This window comes from Macaca mulatta, chromosome 1 (assembly GCF_049350105.2).
Source record: "Macaca mulatta isolate MMU2019108-1 chromosome 1, T2T-MMU8v2.0, whole genome shotgun sequence".
NCBI lineage: Eukaryota > Metazoa > Chordata > Mammalia > Primates > Cercopithecidae > Macaca > Macaca mulatta.
In genome coordinates, this window is record NC_133406.1 from 149275205 (window position 1) to 149292454 (window position 17250).

The 17250-nt window shown below is 34.7% G+C and overlaps 1 protein-coding gene across 1 annotated transcript in view; it reads left to right on the forward strand.

The window, feature by feature from the left end:
• The window catches only part of LOC100429940 (putative ATP-dependent DNA helicase HFM1), a 122529-nt gene that overhangs the window by 58905 nt on the left and 46374 nt on the right, over positions 1-17250 (forward strand). Inside the window, 10 exon segments of the mRNA XM_077983062.1 lie at positions 4351-4457; positions 4553-4600; positions 8146-8243; positions 8326-8457; positions 11039-11124; positions 11344-11424; positions 11553-11673; positions 11676-11715; positions 13491-13594; positions 14056-14202. Coding sequence (XP_077839188.1) covers positions 4351-4457; positions 4553-4600; positions 8146-8243; positions 8326-8457; positions 11039-11124; positions 11344-11424; positions 11553-11673; positions 11676-11715; positions 13491-13594; positions 14056-14202 — 964 coding nt within the window.

Genomic DNA, 17250 nt, shown 5'->3' on the forward strand with positions numbered 1-17250 from the left:
GAGGCAGGGATCTTAGCTTGCAAGAAGGGAGGGAGGAGGGGAGGGCAGGAGGGATTTTAGCCTCCAAGGAGGATGGGAGAGAGAAAGCCCTTGGAGGATCTTAATTGCAAGGAGGGAAGGAGAAAGGGAGAGAGGGAGGGAGAGAGGGGTCTTAGCCTGCAATGCAATCCCAAGAACATGTGTCAAAGTTGATAGGAACTCTCATAGATCTACCTTAGCATCCCTGCTGTACTCAGTCATTGGTTGGAGGCATCTCATGAAAGTAGATCTCGGTGTAAACATGATGATGATTCAGAGCACAGAAGCTGGGGCCATCAGTCACTGACACTTCTTGCAGTAGCAATTCTGAAGGGTACATTCTCGTGGCCTCCATGCTCCCCACCACTCTATTTTATGATCTTTACTTTGAAATATCCTGAATTTCCTATAAGAATATTAATCATTCAATATCTATATTAATAACAAGTTGTTTATTTCCTCGCTTTACTTGCAAATCTTTAAAAATTTCCTTTCCTTCCCTCTGCTTTGACTCATTTTCCTTATGCTTTCCTTTCTAGGTTATGTTTTTCTGTCTTACCTAGGAAAGCTCCATCTCTACTAATAAGCCAACAAGTATTAAGTCTTTTCTTAAAACCTTTCATTTTCTCTAATAGGAAGAGACCTTATATTAACTTTTTATAAATATCTAGGGTAAGAAGACCATCTTTACATATACTGCAATGGTTAACTAGTTCCCTTGGTGATCATAATCTTGATATCTCACACACTTCTCTCAGAAGCTCCTTTTTATGAACTAATCCATTATTCACATGTTGGCTGAACATATTCACCAGGCTCCTAATTGAGAGCCTGGCTACTTCTCTATTCCTGATTGTTAGTTTTATCTATTGTACCATGTCCTTGATGCTTGTAACTCTGTTGGAATGCCAAAAAATCTTTTCTTCTTCAGCAAAACATTTAGTACATGCATAAATGTTAGCCCTTTCCTTGAGAAGCAGTATGCTACTTTCTTCTTCCCAGCTGTTTTCTATGTGTCCGTAAGGCTTGACATTCTTTGGAATGTTTCTAGACAACTTATAATTGAATCCAGTAACTTTTTTTTTTTAATAGTCTTGCTCTGTCACCCAGGCTAGAGTGCAGTGGCACAATCTCGGCTCACTGCAACCTCCACCTTCACCACTTTCCTGGTTCAAGCATTTCTCCTGCCTCAGCTTCCCAAGTAGCTGGGATTACAGGTGCCCACCACCGCACACAGCTAATTTTTGTATTTTTAGTAGAGACAGGGTTTCACCATCTTGACCAGGCTGGTCTCAAACTCCTGACTTCGTGATAGACCTGCCTCGGCCTCCCAAAGTGCTGGGATTACAGGTGTGAGTCAACGCGCCCGGCCGAATCCAGTAACCTCTTAAGTGAATTCCATTTCATCAGTTACTTACCCCACTTCTCCCGTACTCCTACCCACAACCAATCTGCTGTTCTTTTTCTGAAATATACTTATTTTCAGAATCCAATTTAATTAAAATATTGCTCAAGAATTTTAAGTGATCACCTGTTATTTTACAAATCGAATCCAAAATATAACTTCTTTTAATATCATTTGAGGGCTCTTTCAGGGCCTCTCTAGTTTATCATTTGTCATGTTTTAGTAATGAAAATAGATAACACTTATTAAATATTAGGCACCATGCTAAGTACTATATACCTATTTTTAATTGCACTTAATCTTCTCCACAACAAACTTCTGAGGTGGGTGGTTTTATTATTCCCACATTACATTAAGAACCTGGTCACGTAACTTGTACATGATCACTTTCCTGCCCAATATGAGGAGGAGCAGGGATTCTAATCAACTCAGTTTGATCAGGACTCATAATCACTATCAAGCCATATGTATTTCCAGCCATCATTACAGTATTCTAAAGATAGTCTTTTTAACTTTACTCTTTGGATAAACAGGATTTTCCCCAAGGTCATAATTGCATTATTTCTTCTCTACCAAACCATATTAGTCACTTTAAAAACCCTTCTCAAGATCCATTATTTGTAGTAGGCCATTCTACACTGACCATTCCTTTTAGGTTTGACTTTCTCCATACTCCAGTTTGTATGTAAATACTAACGTTAGCTGATTTTTTTGTCCTCTAGGTACTTGGCATGTAGTTATCTTCCTAGCCAACCTATAAGTTCTAGAGATTGTGTCTTCTACATTTTTTGGTGTGTCTTTTGTGCCTGGTGGCATTATAGGCACAAAGTACATGCTAAGAAAATGTTTTAAATTATTTTTAAATTTTTGTGGGTAAATAACAAGTATATATATTTATAGAGTTCATAAGATATTTTGGTACAGGAATGCAATGCGTATAATCATATCATGGAAAACCCATCCCCTCAAGCATTTATCCTTTGTGTTACAAGCAGTCCAATTATACTCTTTAAGTTATTTAAAAATGTATACTCAAATTATTATTTACTATAGTCACCCTGTTATGCTATCAAATACTAGGTCTTATTCATTCTTTCTGTTTTTTGTTTTTTGTTTTTTTTTTTGTACTCATTAATCATCCCCACCAACCTCCCCTCCACCCTGTCACTACCCTTCCCAGCCTCTGGTAACCATCTTTCTACTTTCTATGTCCATGAGTTCAATTATTTTGATTTTCAGATTCCAAAAATAAGTAAGAACATGCAATGTTGGGCTTTCTGTGCCTGTCTTATTTCACTTAGCATAATGACCTGTGGTTCTGTCCATGTTGTTGCGAATGATAGGATCTCATTTTTTCTGTGGCTCACTAATACTCCGTTGTGCATATGTACCACATTTTCTTTATCCATTCATCTGTTGATGGACACTAAGTTGCTTCCAAATCTTGGCTATTGTGAACAGTGCTGCAATAAACACTGAGAGTGTAGATACCTCTTTGATATAATGATTTCCTTTCTTTGGGGTATATACCCAGCAGTGGGATTGCTGGATCATATAGTAGCTCTCTCTTTAGTTTTTTGAAGAACCTCCAAACTATTCTCCATAGTAGTTGTACTAATTTACATTCCCACCAACAGTGTACAAGGGTTCCCTTTTCTTCATATCTTCTCCAGCATTTATTATTGCCTGTTATTTGGATAAAAGCCATTGTGACTGGGGTGAGATGATATCACATTGTACTTTTGATTTGCATTTCTCTGATGATCAGTGATGTTGAGCACCTTTTCAAATGCCTGTTTGCTGTTTGTATGTCTTCTTTTGAGAAATGTTGATTAAAATCTTTTGCCTGTTTTTCAACTGGATTATTAGATTTTTTTCCTATAGGTTTTTTTGAGCTCCTTATATATTCTGGTTATTAATCTTTTGTCAGATGGGTAGTTTGCAAATATTTTCTCCCATTCTGTGAGTTTTCTCTTCACTTTGTTGATTGTTTCCTTTGCTGTGTAGAAGGTTTTTAACTTGATATGTTCCCATTTGTCCATTTTTGGTTGCCTGTGCTTGTGGGGTATTACTCAAGAAATTTTTGCCCAGACCAATGGCCTGGAGAGTTTCCCTAATATTTTCTTGTAGTAGTTTTGTAGTTTGAGTTGTTAGATTTAAGTATTTACTCCATTTTGATTTGATTTTTATATATGTCAAGAGATAGGGGGTCTAGTTTCATTTTTCTGCATGTGGATATCCAGTTTTCCCAGCACCTTTTATTGAAGAGACTGTCTTCCCTAATGTATGTACTTGGCACCTTTGTCAAAAATGAGTTCACTGGATGTGTATGGATGTCTTTCTGGGTTCTTTATTCTGTTCTAACTAACAAGTGTTAGTTCCATTTTAGATATGTGGGAAACCAAAGCACAGAGACTACTTTGTTTGTCATCTGTCAGAAGTAGGCTCTAGAATCCAAATTTCCTAATATCTAAAACATTCTTTCTATGACAAAATTATCAAATTGAGATAACGATTTGCAAACTATAGAACAGCAGAATAGCAGTAGTAGCAGCAGCAGCAGCAGCAGCAGTAGTAGTAGTAGTAGTAGTAACAAAAGCAATGTTTATTGAGGACTTATTTATTACTATGTGATCGGCACTGGGCTAGATATTTTTAATTCTATCTTGTTAATCGTTAAAGTCCTGTTGGTATAGTCCCGGTATCTAATGCAGTGTCTGGTATATAATAGGAGTTTGTAAGCATTTGATAGTGAATGAATGAATCCTTAAAGAAGTAAAATGTATAAAGCAGGTTTTTAACTCTGTTAATTGATAAAACTGTGATGGTTTAAGGCAGTTAGAAAAATAAATAAATTTGGAGAAAGGATGAGAGGAAATAAACAAAAAATAGACTTCTTTAAATGGACAACTGCTGAAATGTTATAGGTTACATTGATAGCCAGCTGCAAGGAATTTCTAGATATACAGTTAAGGATAAATGAAAAGAAAACACTGAATACTTTGAACAAAGATCTAAATTGGATAACTACCAGGTACAGAAATTGCATATGTTTTAAATAATTTTAAGAGGTTTTATTTAATTAAAATAAATAATAATCAATGTTTTGCCATGTGGTTTTATTTACACATTCCCAATGGAAGGAAGAATTAAAACAAAAGAAATGAAGGTAAATTGGTAAAGATGATTCATATTTATGAAAGTTTTCTTTTTTTGGTTTTAAAACAAATTTAAATTTGTTTTTCTTAATACAGAAAAAATTACATAAAAATGAGTCAGAATGTTGTTGTGAAATTAATTTCTTAGAACTCTCAGACTTTAAAATTGATGATTTGTGAATGCTTTTTCTTAACAAACATTTGTTAAGTGTGTGTTTTGTTGAGGCAAGGTGGACGGTTGAATGAAGACATGCTTCTTATGCTTCTCATTGTCAGGAGCTTTCAAGTTAGCTTGAATGAGAGTAATACATTTAAAAATAATGGACGGTATGAAAACCTGTGTGATAAATATCTACTGAATGGTAATGGTGTTCTGGGAGAGACAAAGAGTAAAAGCAAAAGCATGAGTAAAGTAGTGTATATGTGACAGTGGATGACTATTCTGCCAAAAAATGGGGCGTTTGTACAGACACTAGTAATGGAAAGAGTAAATTAAGGTTACATTGTAACCTGTGACTTTTAGCAGTTTGCAGTCACAAATGCAATGATACTGTTTTCTGCTATGCTGAGTGCTTGGCTTTCTGAGGATGTGGGTCTTAGTGTTATGGAATTTAAGGTGAAATGATCTTTTTAAATGTGGCTCAATAAAACCAATTAGCCAAAGAATTTCTTTTTCCTCCATAGCTAGAGGAGGTCCTTCTTTCTTTGGGATTCTTCCTGACATCTCATTAAATTTTATCTTTCAAATACCTTTAAGTCTATAAAACAGTCTTCTCGTTGTTTACAACTCATCAGGCAGATTTGTAGCTTGTACCACAGAAGTTAGTATTTATTTTTTTAGCTGTACTTCTATATTCAAATATTTATTTCCATAAATTCATATATCCTTAGAGATCATAGTAAACTTAAGAGATCATATAGCCCAATCCTCTCATTTTACAAATGACATAAGTGATGCCCAGATAAGTTATGACTTTGCCAAGGTTATGTTGCTATCTAGAACTCTTGATTTTCTCATTTTTTCCCCCAGTATAATGTGTTGCATAAATTATTGAGTCAAATTAAATCAAGTATTTTTCCACACTCATTTTCTTGGGAACACTTTATTTGCACTTTCAGTGCTTCCATTAACTTTGCTTTAAATTGGGTAGTATATTCTTTTGATTGAAGCTGTCAACTTTTAAAGTTAATTATTATACTTTATAATTGTTTTTATACATATCATAATTTAGATTCCCATTATCATTTCATGCCTTTGTGCATCTTATTTAAGCATAGCCAAGAAGAGAGAATGTGTGTATGTGTGGGATGGACGGGTCTTAATACAAAATTTATAGTCTTTTGGTAGGTGATGATGGCTCATAGTTACCTTTTTCATGGCTTTGTCATATCCGTTACTTTGCTGAATCTGTTCTTCTCCAAGTAGATGTTAATCCTCTTAGTTTTCGGATTTTAACCTTAAAGTTTCTGGTTTCTGCCCTTTTTATTGTTTTTATTTATTTATTTATTTTGAGACAGAGTGTTGCACTGTGGCCCAGGCTCGCGTGCAATGGCATGATCTCAGCTCACAGCAGCCTCTGCCTCCCGGGCTCAAGCGATTCTCCTGCCTCAGCCTCCAGAGTAGCTGCGATTACAGGAGCACACCATCACACCTGGCTAATTTTTGTATTTTTAGTAGAGACTGGGTTTCACCATGTTGGCCAGTCTGGTCCCAAACTCCTGACCTCAAAAGTGATCCGCCTGCCTCAGCCTCCCAAAGTGCTGGGATTACAGACGTGAGTCAGCGTGCCTGGCTCTGCCCTTTTAATTTAAGGTTATTTTAAAATTCTTCCTAGCTTTAATGCCTAGGTCTTCCCTCTTCAGCACTAGATCTGTTTTCTTTAACTGGTACTTTTCAGTGAACTGACAGGGTGTGATACGGAGCCACCATACGAAGCCCTGGACTTCCCAACTCTGGATTCCCCTTTTACACACAAGAATGAACTGTTTGTGTGTACACTGATATGGTCTGATCATGAATGTAATTCTAACCGAATCAATACTTTATCTCATTTAATGCTTTTACTAACCCTGGGTTAGTCATAACTACCATGTAACTCTGCCCCTGTTAGTTGAGGTGGTAGAGGTGCCACTTCACCTGAGGCTGTGGCACTTCTATTTCTACTGAGGACAAGCTCAGGGGTAAGATCACAGGACATCACTGCTTGCCTTATCTGGTGCAGAGAAACAGAGAGCCCTGCCATGGTTCTGTACCTACTAGCTTAAATCCCTGTCCTTCCTCCTATCCCTGTTTTATTACTGCTTCTTGAAATAAGATTTCTGACAGGGAAGTATGATGTTGAAAAGTGTCCTATTTATTATTAGAAATATTGCTTTTTAATATAAATAAATATTACTTGAAAAGTCTTATTTTTACTTCAGCAATTTTGTACTCCACATTTGTACATCCCTAGGTAGCTTAACAAGGAGTTTTATTTACCCAGCATTTAAAAGCACCCCATTTACATTTTTCCATCAGTTCCTTCTTTGATAGTATACTGTGTATCTTTGTAACTATTTCTTAATAGATGATATAAAATAATTTTCAGAAGCATATACCATAGCCAAAAAAAGTGAATAGTTTAAATTTCTGCTGTATACATCCATTCCAGGAAGAGAGTTGATTACTTCTTTCAATTTTCATGTATCTTCTGCTAAACTAAATCGTGAAATGTAACTATTCTACCCTTTTTCTTTGTATAGCTGACTGTTTTGGTCTTGTCAGGAGATCTCCTTCTACTGAGGAGTTTAGGAAGAAATTTGTTTTTTAAAAGAGATCCCCTTAAGAGAGTAATAATACGGACAGTAATTTTAGTTAGAACCATCAGTGATTTGCATGTCATTGCCTGATTATGTAAGGTTATGGGCAAAACAGGTAGCAAAGAACTTGGGATATAGTAGGCACACAGGCACTAGTGTCTTTTTTCCCCTTATACAACTAACACCTCAAATTTAGTAGCTAAGCAGCTGCTGGTTTAGAATAACCAGCTAATATGCTACTGACCTTCATACACTGAACAGAATTATCAGCACCTAATATTATGCCTGGCACTTAATAAGCATTTAATAAAAATTTGTTGATTAAACAAGTTGTATTTTTTTTCTCTAATTCCTTGAAAAGAAATAGTAGAGCCCAAAAATAGAACTGTATTGGAGGAGAATATGAAAACAATTTGAGATAGTTGAGATTAACAGTCTAAGTGAAAGTCTCCTGTAATTTTTATCAATCTAGAGATTATAATGAAAGTCTGAGAAGAAATGAGATATTTTAGAGAGAGAGAGTGAATAAAGAAGAGCAATAAATAAATAAATAAATAAATAAAGACAACTTTGAGGATTTGGGGAAAAGGGAAGGAACTTTTATTATTGACCTGCAATAATAACTGTGCAAGATAGAGAATCATATAGTATTGCAGAAATTAAGGCAGAGAAAAGGTTTAGGAAGGAATACTTCAGTGAGTGATGTCAAATACTGTAAGATACATAACCCTTAAAAGGGAGTAACAATTTTTTTCTTTCCCCCAGTCTTATTCAGGCTCAACTAGGATGCATTCCCATACAAGATTTTGCTTTGACGCAAAATACCGCAAAGATTTTCAGACATGGCTCCCGAATTACAAGACGTATGTTACAGGATTAGTGGATTTTAAATATTTTTTCCAATAAACTGGTATATTAGATTTAATATTGGAAACTTTTTTTTAGGGTTATCAGATTTTGTAGCTGCTCAAGAAAAGAAGTTCACCATATTATTGAATAGTTTGATTTTAGCTAAATGTTTTAGGTGTGAACTTTGGGAAAACTCTCTGCATGTATCCAAACAACTGGAAAAAATTGGTAGGTACTGAATATAGGCAGGCAGTTTGGCCATGTCTGCAATTTATTCACTGTTAGTAAAATTATTCTGTGATGATTACAGACCTTCAAGGAAGATAATTTGTTTGTAGGCTTAAATAAGTGCTGTACTTTACTTTAAAAAATCTGATTTTCATTTGCTCCTGCTTAAAGGATGCCATTTGAAATCAACTGAATGGTACACGAGTACATGAGAAACCTAATAAAAATTAATGCTCTCATTTGAAAATTGTTTCTCATAACAAGGGGGAAATTTGGTTATAGTAATTAGGTAACTATGTGATGCCCTCTCTTCCACTTTTATGACTAATATTTTGTTTTGATCTCAATTACAAGGTACAGAGTCAGCAGTCCTAGCCATTCCTAATTCATTACAGAAAATTATGTCACTTCTTTATGTCTTAATTTTTTTTTGGTTTTCAATAACAGTAGGGTATTAATACTGATTTTCATAGAGATTCTGTAGACAAAAGATTGTGCTTTATTATTTTGTCTATAGGAACCTTGTGTAGTGTGTGCTCTGAGACGATAGGGAGTACCATTTACAAAGGATTTTCCTGTTTGGTACCTGTGACCTTGTGACCCTATTTCTTCTTAGATAGCTAGAATTCTAAAAAGAGAGTCACTATCTCATGACTGACAGCCTTGTTATTTTACAATTTTGTATGCATCTTGGGGGTATCAACAAATTAAATAATGGATTTTTAGGGATATTTTGTTATTTATTTGGACAAAGATTACCAACTGTTTATGAAGAAGTCCTACCTTTTGTATCTGTGAAATTTGAAATCAGTGGGATGGCAGAGGGTTGACTAGGAAGTCATGGGAGCTGGGGTGAAGGGGAGATTGGCTGGTGAAAGTAAGGGGAGAGATTCCTGATAGAAAGGCTAACCTTCTTACAGAAGTCCTGGTAACCAAATATCACATCCATGCCATAAAGGCAAGAGTTCTCAATTGGAAAGGTGGTTCCATACAACATTTAGAAAATTTTGAAATTTGGCTAAGTGATTACTAGTAAATTTCATTATACTTGAAAAAGCCAATCTTTCTGGCTTTCTAGAGTATTGTCAATATGGGCATCTTTTGCATTCTGTCCCTTCCAGATTGGTGAAACTAACCTGTTTTCACACATACTCATTACAGCTGAACAGAAAAAAGCAAATATTGCCCAGAAAAAAAAAAAATCATATACTAGAAAAGTGAGAGAATCCAAACAAAAAGTCAAATCCAATATGTTATTGAGCATCTTGAAAAAAATAATGCATAGAAATTGATTTTAATCGTGGCTATAAACTAAAAAGTTAAAAGTCAATAAACATTTTCAGAGGAAAATGAAATGAACATTAAGGAATTATGAGTACTAGAAGCTGTGTCTTAAGAAGAACTGAGAGAAATTCCCAAGAACAAGTAAATACATGAGTAAGGAAATAGGGTCATGTCTTCCCCAGTAATACATGTAATATATGTGCCTTAGAGGAGGTAGTAATATTTTGTAATTTTAGACTGCTCAGTGTCTTCTGTTTGGGGATTTAGATAAATTCATTCATAAGCATCTAAGAATTTTAAATTCTGCCTTCTGAAAGTATAATGAAATAGGAAAGATCCAAAGAAGAAAAAGAACTTGATTTTTTTGTTGTTGTTTGTTTGTTTTTGAGATGGAATTTCGCTCTGTTGCCCAGGCTGGACTACAATGGCACGATCTTGGCTCACTGCAACCTCCGCCTCCAGAGTTCAAGCAATTCTGCTGCCTCAGCCTCCCAAGTAGCTGGGATTACAGGCATGTACCACCACACCTGGCTAATTTTGTATTTTTAGTGGAGACGGGGTTTCTCCATGTTGGTCAGGTTGGTCTCGAACTCCCGACCTCAGGTGATCCACCCACCTTGGCCTCCCAAAGTGCTGGCATTACAGGCATGAGCCACTGGGCCCGACCGAATTTGATGTATTTGGGGAATAAAATGAAAGCAAGAGTGACTGGAGAGTAGTCAGCAAGAGGAGAGTTAGATGAAATTAGATTTGAGACATAGGCTGTAGTCATTTCATATAGATAAGGAAATTTGGCCCTGGTAAGGAAATTACCACTTCATTCTAAATGCAGTGGAAAAGTATTGGAAGTTTTAGGCAGTAGAGTAAAATAGTCTGGTTTAGGTACAGAAACATAGAACTGTATTTCTAAGACAGAAATGGTCAGAGAGCCATAGCTTCATGAAGCAGTATTCCCTTGCTTCATTCGAGCATGATCCTTGAATCATGTTGCCTTTCTTTCAGGCATGAGTACAAAAGTGCATGTCTCTTGGTGATTGGCCTATGGATGACGTATAGTAAAACTAAATGTCCATCATGTGGACCAGAGTTTCTCTTCCTTTTATAAAGCAAATGCATATTTTATTTGTCTGAATAAATATGCATAATTGAATAATGTCACAAACCTTTACAAAAATCTTTTATTTATTTGACTGGATCTTTAAATTTCTTTTTTACTAATTTAGTTGTTATATATTTAAATATATGTTTTATTTAAAGTGGATTATTTTTAAGTTGTTGTTTGATTAATTTTCCACAGGTATAACATTGTCAAATGCAATCATAAATGCTGGTTTGACTTCCTTTAAAAAAATAAAAGAGACAGATGCAAGGGAACTTGAATTAGTATTTACATTCACTTATTCCTAATTCCTGAATTCTAGCTAAATTCTGAGGCCTGCCTTTATTTCTATTAAAAGTTATTTTCCTTCTCATAGTCATAAGTATTTTAACTTACCAAGGTTTTGGGTGATAAGCATTATTAAAGCTATTTATTCTAAAAAATATTTTACTAAAAGAATTTCAAGTGTTGTGGTAAGAATATAATGGTGTAAATATTTTTAGATTTTAAATAGACATCCCGCTTTGGAACCCAGATAAAAGAAACTGATGTATCTACCAAAATATGGACTTAAAGTGGATCAGGTAAATATTTTCTGTTTCTTAGATATTTTATTGTCTTTTCAGAAATAAAGCTACCCATAAATAGGCTTCAGCTGAGTATGAGAAGTAAGATTATTTTTAACACTTTTTATACTTGTTCTTTTTTAAAGATTACAAGATATAGTGATACAATGGCAGAAATACTAGTAACTGTTATTTTAAGAAACTTTGAACAGCTACAAACTAAAAGAACAGCATCGGATTCTCACTATGTTACCTTAATTATAGGTGATGCGATAATGAAGTAGTTTATCTGCACAAGATTATATAAGTGTGAAATTTCTGGTGTTTGATTTATTTCTAATCACATACTGTAAAAGAAAAATTCTACTGGAAAAAAAAATAACAAGCTCATTGTGGGATCAACTAAATTACATTTTCCTGACACTATAATGGGATAGTTTCTCTATTTTTCTATTAAAGAAAATATTAACATTGGGTCTGTTCTTTTAAATTGTTATATTTAGTACTCAAATGAACAAAGTATAAAACCTATCACCATGGTCTGAAACAAGTGAGTAGATTACCTCTAGGAAGTCTTTCTTATTTCACTGCTTTTCTCCAGTCATTCATGGCCCTACTACTGTTTGGATGCAGTCGTTCTTCTACTGTCCTCAAAATACACCTTCTACTTCCAAATTAAAATCTAACAAATTACTATAGCTCCATTGTAGGATCCAAGCAAACAAAGCAAATATATAGAGGAGGTACCCTCCCTTATATCTAGTTCTGTAGCATGCCATTCTATAATTTTTACTTCAGCAGTTTTCCAGATACTATTATTTTCTCCCAGGATGTCATAAGCAATCTCTAAGGATATCAGTTGCAGCTATAACTAATATTTTTTGCACTTAGTGGGTTCCAAATATTGAATCATTTAATATTTGTATGAGACAGGTGCTATCCATATTTTGTAGAGGAGGAAACTGAGACAAAAAGAGTTTAATGAGTTTGATTTATGATTAATCAAACTTTAATCATGGTCATATGACTAATTAATAGCAAAGTCTAGATTTGAACTCAAGCAGTTTGACTCCAGAGCCTAAACTCCCAACCATATTACTGTAATTGTAAGTTCAACAATGACTGTAATTCTGAAATGGAAATCTCCTAATTGTGCCAGTATACTAGAAGATACCTTCCCAAAAAGTCGCATGCAAGGTTTCTGAAGGGACTGCAGTGACCAGGATATCCCTTTCACTGGTAACTGCTCTCCTGCAGCTAACCATGACCCACTTACAGAGAATATGCTATTGTACAAATCTTTGTTCTCTGTGACTAATACATCTATGACTATATGAGACTAAAATAAGTTCAGTCATAAAATTGGTTGCTGGTTTGTTTGTGATGTTATTAGATACAAACCATTTTATACCAATTTAAAAATACTATGGAAGTTGTTCTCATAATACATGTAACTTACGTATAGCCAGTTTAAAATGGTAGTGATTTAGGGGCAAGCACATGTGTTATTGACACAAAGTATATATTCTTATTGAGACTAAAATGAGTAAATGTAACTTGGAAACAGCTGTAATTAAGAAAATTAGGGATCAGATGGGGTGGCTCACACCTGTAATCTCAGCATTTCGAGAGGCTGAGGCAGTAGGATCACTGAAAGCCCAGAGTTTCAGACCAGCCTAGGCAACAAGCGAGACCCTATTTCTACAAAAATAAATAAATAAATAATCTGGGCTTAGTGCCAATGTGCCTGTGGTCCCAGCTCCTTAGGAGAGCGAGGCAGGAGGACTGCCTGAGCCTAGGAGTTTGTGGCTGCAGTGAGGTATGATTGCACCACTGCACTCCAGCCCAGGCAAGAGTGAGACTATCTCAGAAAAAAGAAAATTAATTAATTTTAAAAAAATCATGGGCAAGAGAGTTCCATTGATACTTTATTCTCCCTCCTTAAAAGTTGGGGAAAGCAGTTTTCAGTAATTGATTTCAGTTTACTACTAGAGAGTATCTTTCTTAAGAACAATCAGCCCTTGACAATTAATATGTATTTCATTCAGGGTTTAGATCACTATTTAAACTATACTATTTTTTAGGGATTCTGTTTTGCTAAAAGTTGGAAATTGGGCTAAAAAGATTGCTGTGAAGAGAGCTCTTAAATCTGAAGATCTTAGCATAAATATAATAAGTTCTGAATTTGGTAAGTTAATTGAAGTAATGAAGACATGAATATAAATAACATAATTGCATTTAAAAATTACATCCTGTATACTGGTACAGAAAAACAGTATAAATGGTATAATGCAAAAATAAGATATTTAGATAATGTGAATAAACTTTAAAGGAAGTTTCATGTATTTAGGTATGTAAAAGATATCATGGACCAAGATGCCATAATTAAAAGTTTATCTTTTCATTTATAGATATTTTATTTTCCTAGATAGTTAAATTGTGGTTATTGTTGGAAGATTTTTATTTTTATAATGATCAATATATAATTTTTTAGTTGTCATATTTTTTAACCTTTCAACATATTTTAACTTTGTGGACTTCTTAGCTCTAGAAGTTATAAAAATATAAGAGAGATAAAAAGAAATGTGTTCTCATATGTGGATTTATATGAATTAAATAAGCATTTGTATACTTTTTTTCATTTTCCAGTTGGGCTTGATGTTCAGCAGAAATTTACAGTCTTTTACTTAGAACCCAAGAGGTTTGGAAATCAAATGACTATGCAAAGAACATCTGAAACACAGATTTCCCATTCTAAACTTTCAGATAGATCTACAATAGCAGGACCTAATAAAGGTAAATAGCTCTATTAATTCTTATTTTATATTAAAGCAAAGGTATGGCTAGAGAGGAATATCATCAGTGTTATAGTACTGCAACACTCCAATTGAGGATATTCTGGAATAAGATATTTAAACTTCATAGTTGTTGCATTAATAGTATATAGTAGAGATTCTTATAGTTAGTATTTGTCAAATTGGGGTGATAATTGGGGGACAAATTTTTTGATTCATCTTTTGGTATATGTATGAGTCCGTTTTCGTGCTGCTGATAAAGACATACTTGAGACTGGGAAGAAAAAGAGATTTAATTGGACTTACAGTTTCACATGGCTGGGGAGGCCTCAGAATCATGGTGGGAGTTAAAAGGCACTTCTTACATGGCAGCAGCAAGAGAAAACTGAGGAAGAAGCAAAACAGAAACCCTTGATAAACCCATCAGATCTCATGAGACTTATTCACTATCAGAATAGCGATTAAGGGGAAAACTGGCCTCCATGATTCAGTTACCTCCCCCTCAGTCCTTTCCACAACATGTGGGAATTCTGGGAGATACAATTCAAGTTGAGATTTTGGTGAGGACACAGCCAAACCATGTCAGTATACGTTTTTCCTTTTCCATACTTATGCCATCGTTACAGCCATTGTCAGGGGAGAGCAAGTGATGTACAAGAATCAACAGATCTGTTAAGACAAATCAGAGTGAAAATGAATTATTGTTTTTCTTTTAATTAATTTATTATTATTATTATACTTTAAGTTCTAGGGTACATGTGCATAACGTGAAGGTTTGTTACATATGTATACTTGTGCCATGTTGGTGTGCTACACCCATCAACTCGTTAGCACCCATCAACTCGTCATTTACATCAGGTATAACTCCCAATGCAATCCCTCCCCCCTCCCCACTCCCCATAATAGGCCCTGGTGTGTGATGTTCCCCTTCCCGAGTCCAAGTGATCTCATTGTTCAGTTCCCACCTATGAGTGAGAACATGCGGTGTTTGGTTTTCTGTTCTTGTGATAGTTTGCTAAGAATGATGGTTTCCAGCTGCATCCATGAATTTTTTCAAACATATACAAAAGTAGATAGAAGTATATGATGAACTTTCATTTACTCATTATCCACTTTGAACAGTAATTAACTCATGGCTACTACTTTCATCTATACCTCTCTTTAGTTTTCTTCCATCCATATTTTGAAGCAAATTTTAGGTATCGTATTATTTCCTCTGTAAATGTTTCATTATATATCTATCTAAATGGTAAAGATTTTTTTAAACTACATTACTTTTATACATAAAAACTAATATCATCCAATATTAAGTCAGAGTTCAAATTGTCTCATAAATATTGTAGATATATTATCATCTTCATACCATCTAGATATAACAGATTAACTCCTGAGTTCTTTTGACCATTTCCAGTAGTTTTGATATGCAGAGTAATATGCTGTTCTAGGCTCATTTTGTATATATCTAGCTTCAGTCCCATACATAATAAACCCTTTGTTCAAGAAGCCTTTTTTTTAATGTTAGTAGGTTTCAGAGATCACAATCTGTGTCCTAGAGGAGCTCATTGCCATTGAGTGATCATGATCTCTTAGATTTTTTCATGCATAGAGTTAAGTATTATGTGATTACTTTTTTGTCTTAAAAGACATCATGAATTCATACTTATCCAATCAAATTCAGAGATAACAGAATTTATCCTTAAACTCAATTATCTATACACACCTTCCATCATGCTGAGAAACTTGGTTCTCAATGGCTTAAAAATAATAGAATATCACTGATTTTCTATCCTTTATATACATTACACACACAATAAACAGTCTGAAAATAGCAGCATCAGACTATCACTCTTAATATGATCATTAAAATTTGAGAATTATTTTGCAGGTATTTTTGTTCTTAGACTGTATCTAACTATCTTAGACTATATCTCAATAGTAAAATTATGTGTTTAAAAATCGCTTGGAATAGATCCTCTGTGTGTGGCCATGTCACTCTGGATACATATACTTTCATTTGTTTCATTTTATTTTATATTTTTAGGAATAGCTTTTAAAAATTAATTTTGTTTTATAATAATGTAAAACATTTACATGGCTCTGTAATTAAATCTACAAAACAAGCACTAAATATATAAACACTTGCAGCATAGGCAGTCTGCCTTGCAGTGCATTCTCATTCAGTTGGTCCTATTTTCACCCTTTTGACCCCGTAAGGGGAGCAGTTAACAGACACTGGGGAATTTGAGAGCAGCAGTGTGATTAGTCATGCTCTCTGAATAGTATTGGCAATTATGATAAATAGTAACTGCGGTGAGTAGTGGCAGGAAGAGCACATTTAGAACCATTCTGTGAGCTTATGAGCATTCATCTTCTTCCTTTTGAAGAACACAAGAGAGCTTCCATTTCTGGGTAGGATATAGTTTTGTGGTAGGCCAGTGCTTCCCCAGCTACAACTATGAAAACCTTCATATCTTATATAATTATAATTTTTAGGGCATCAGAGATTTGTGGAAGCAATAAGGACTAAAGAAACTAAAATTCCTATAAAAAGGCTAGGTAGACCATGCCCTGTAAAGAGGTTTACATGATCAGCAACTCACTATGTTTGCCTGACAGAGAAAAAGGGAAACCTCTTCTGGTGAAATATAATCTGGAAACCACCCACACAATGTCTGTCATATGATAAAAAAATTATGAGGCCTGCAAAGAGACAAGACTATATGATTGATAATCAACTGTGTAAAGAAACAAGCCAGACATGGTGACACACACTAGTAGGGCTAGATATTCAGGAGGCTAAGGCAGAAGGATTTCTTCAGTCCAGGACTTTGAGGCTGTAGTGCACTATGATCATGCATGTGAATTTACCACTGCACTCCAGCCTGGGTCACATAGCAAGACCACATCTCTTTTAAAGAAGTATAAAATAATTATGATTAATATTTTCAAGAAAATATAGAAAAAATAGGTAAATGCATGAAAAGATGGAAAGTTTTACCAGATGATTACAATCTATACAGAGATTTAAATGGACTTTCTAGAACTGAAA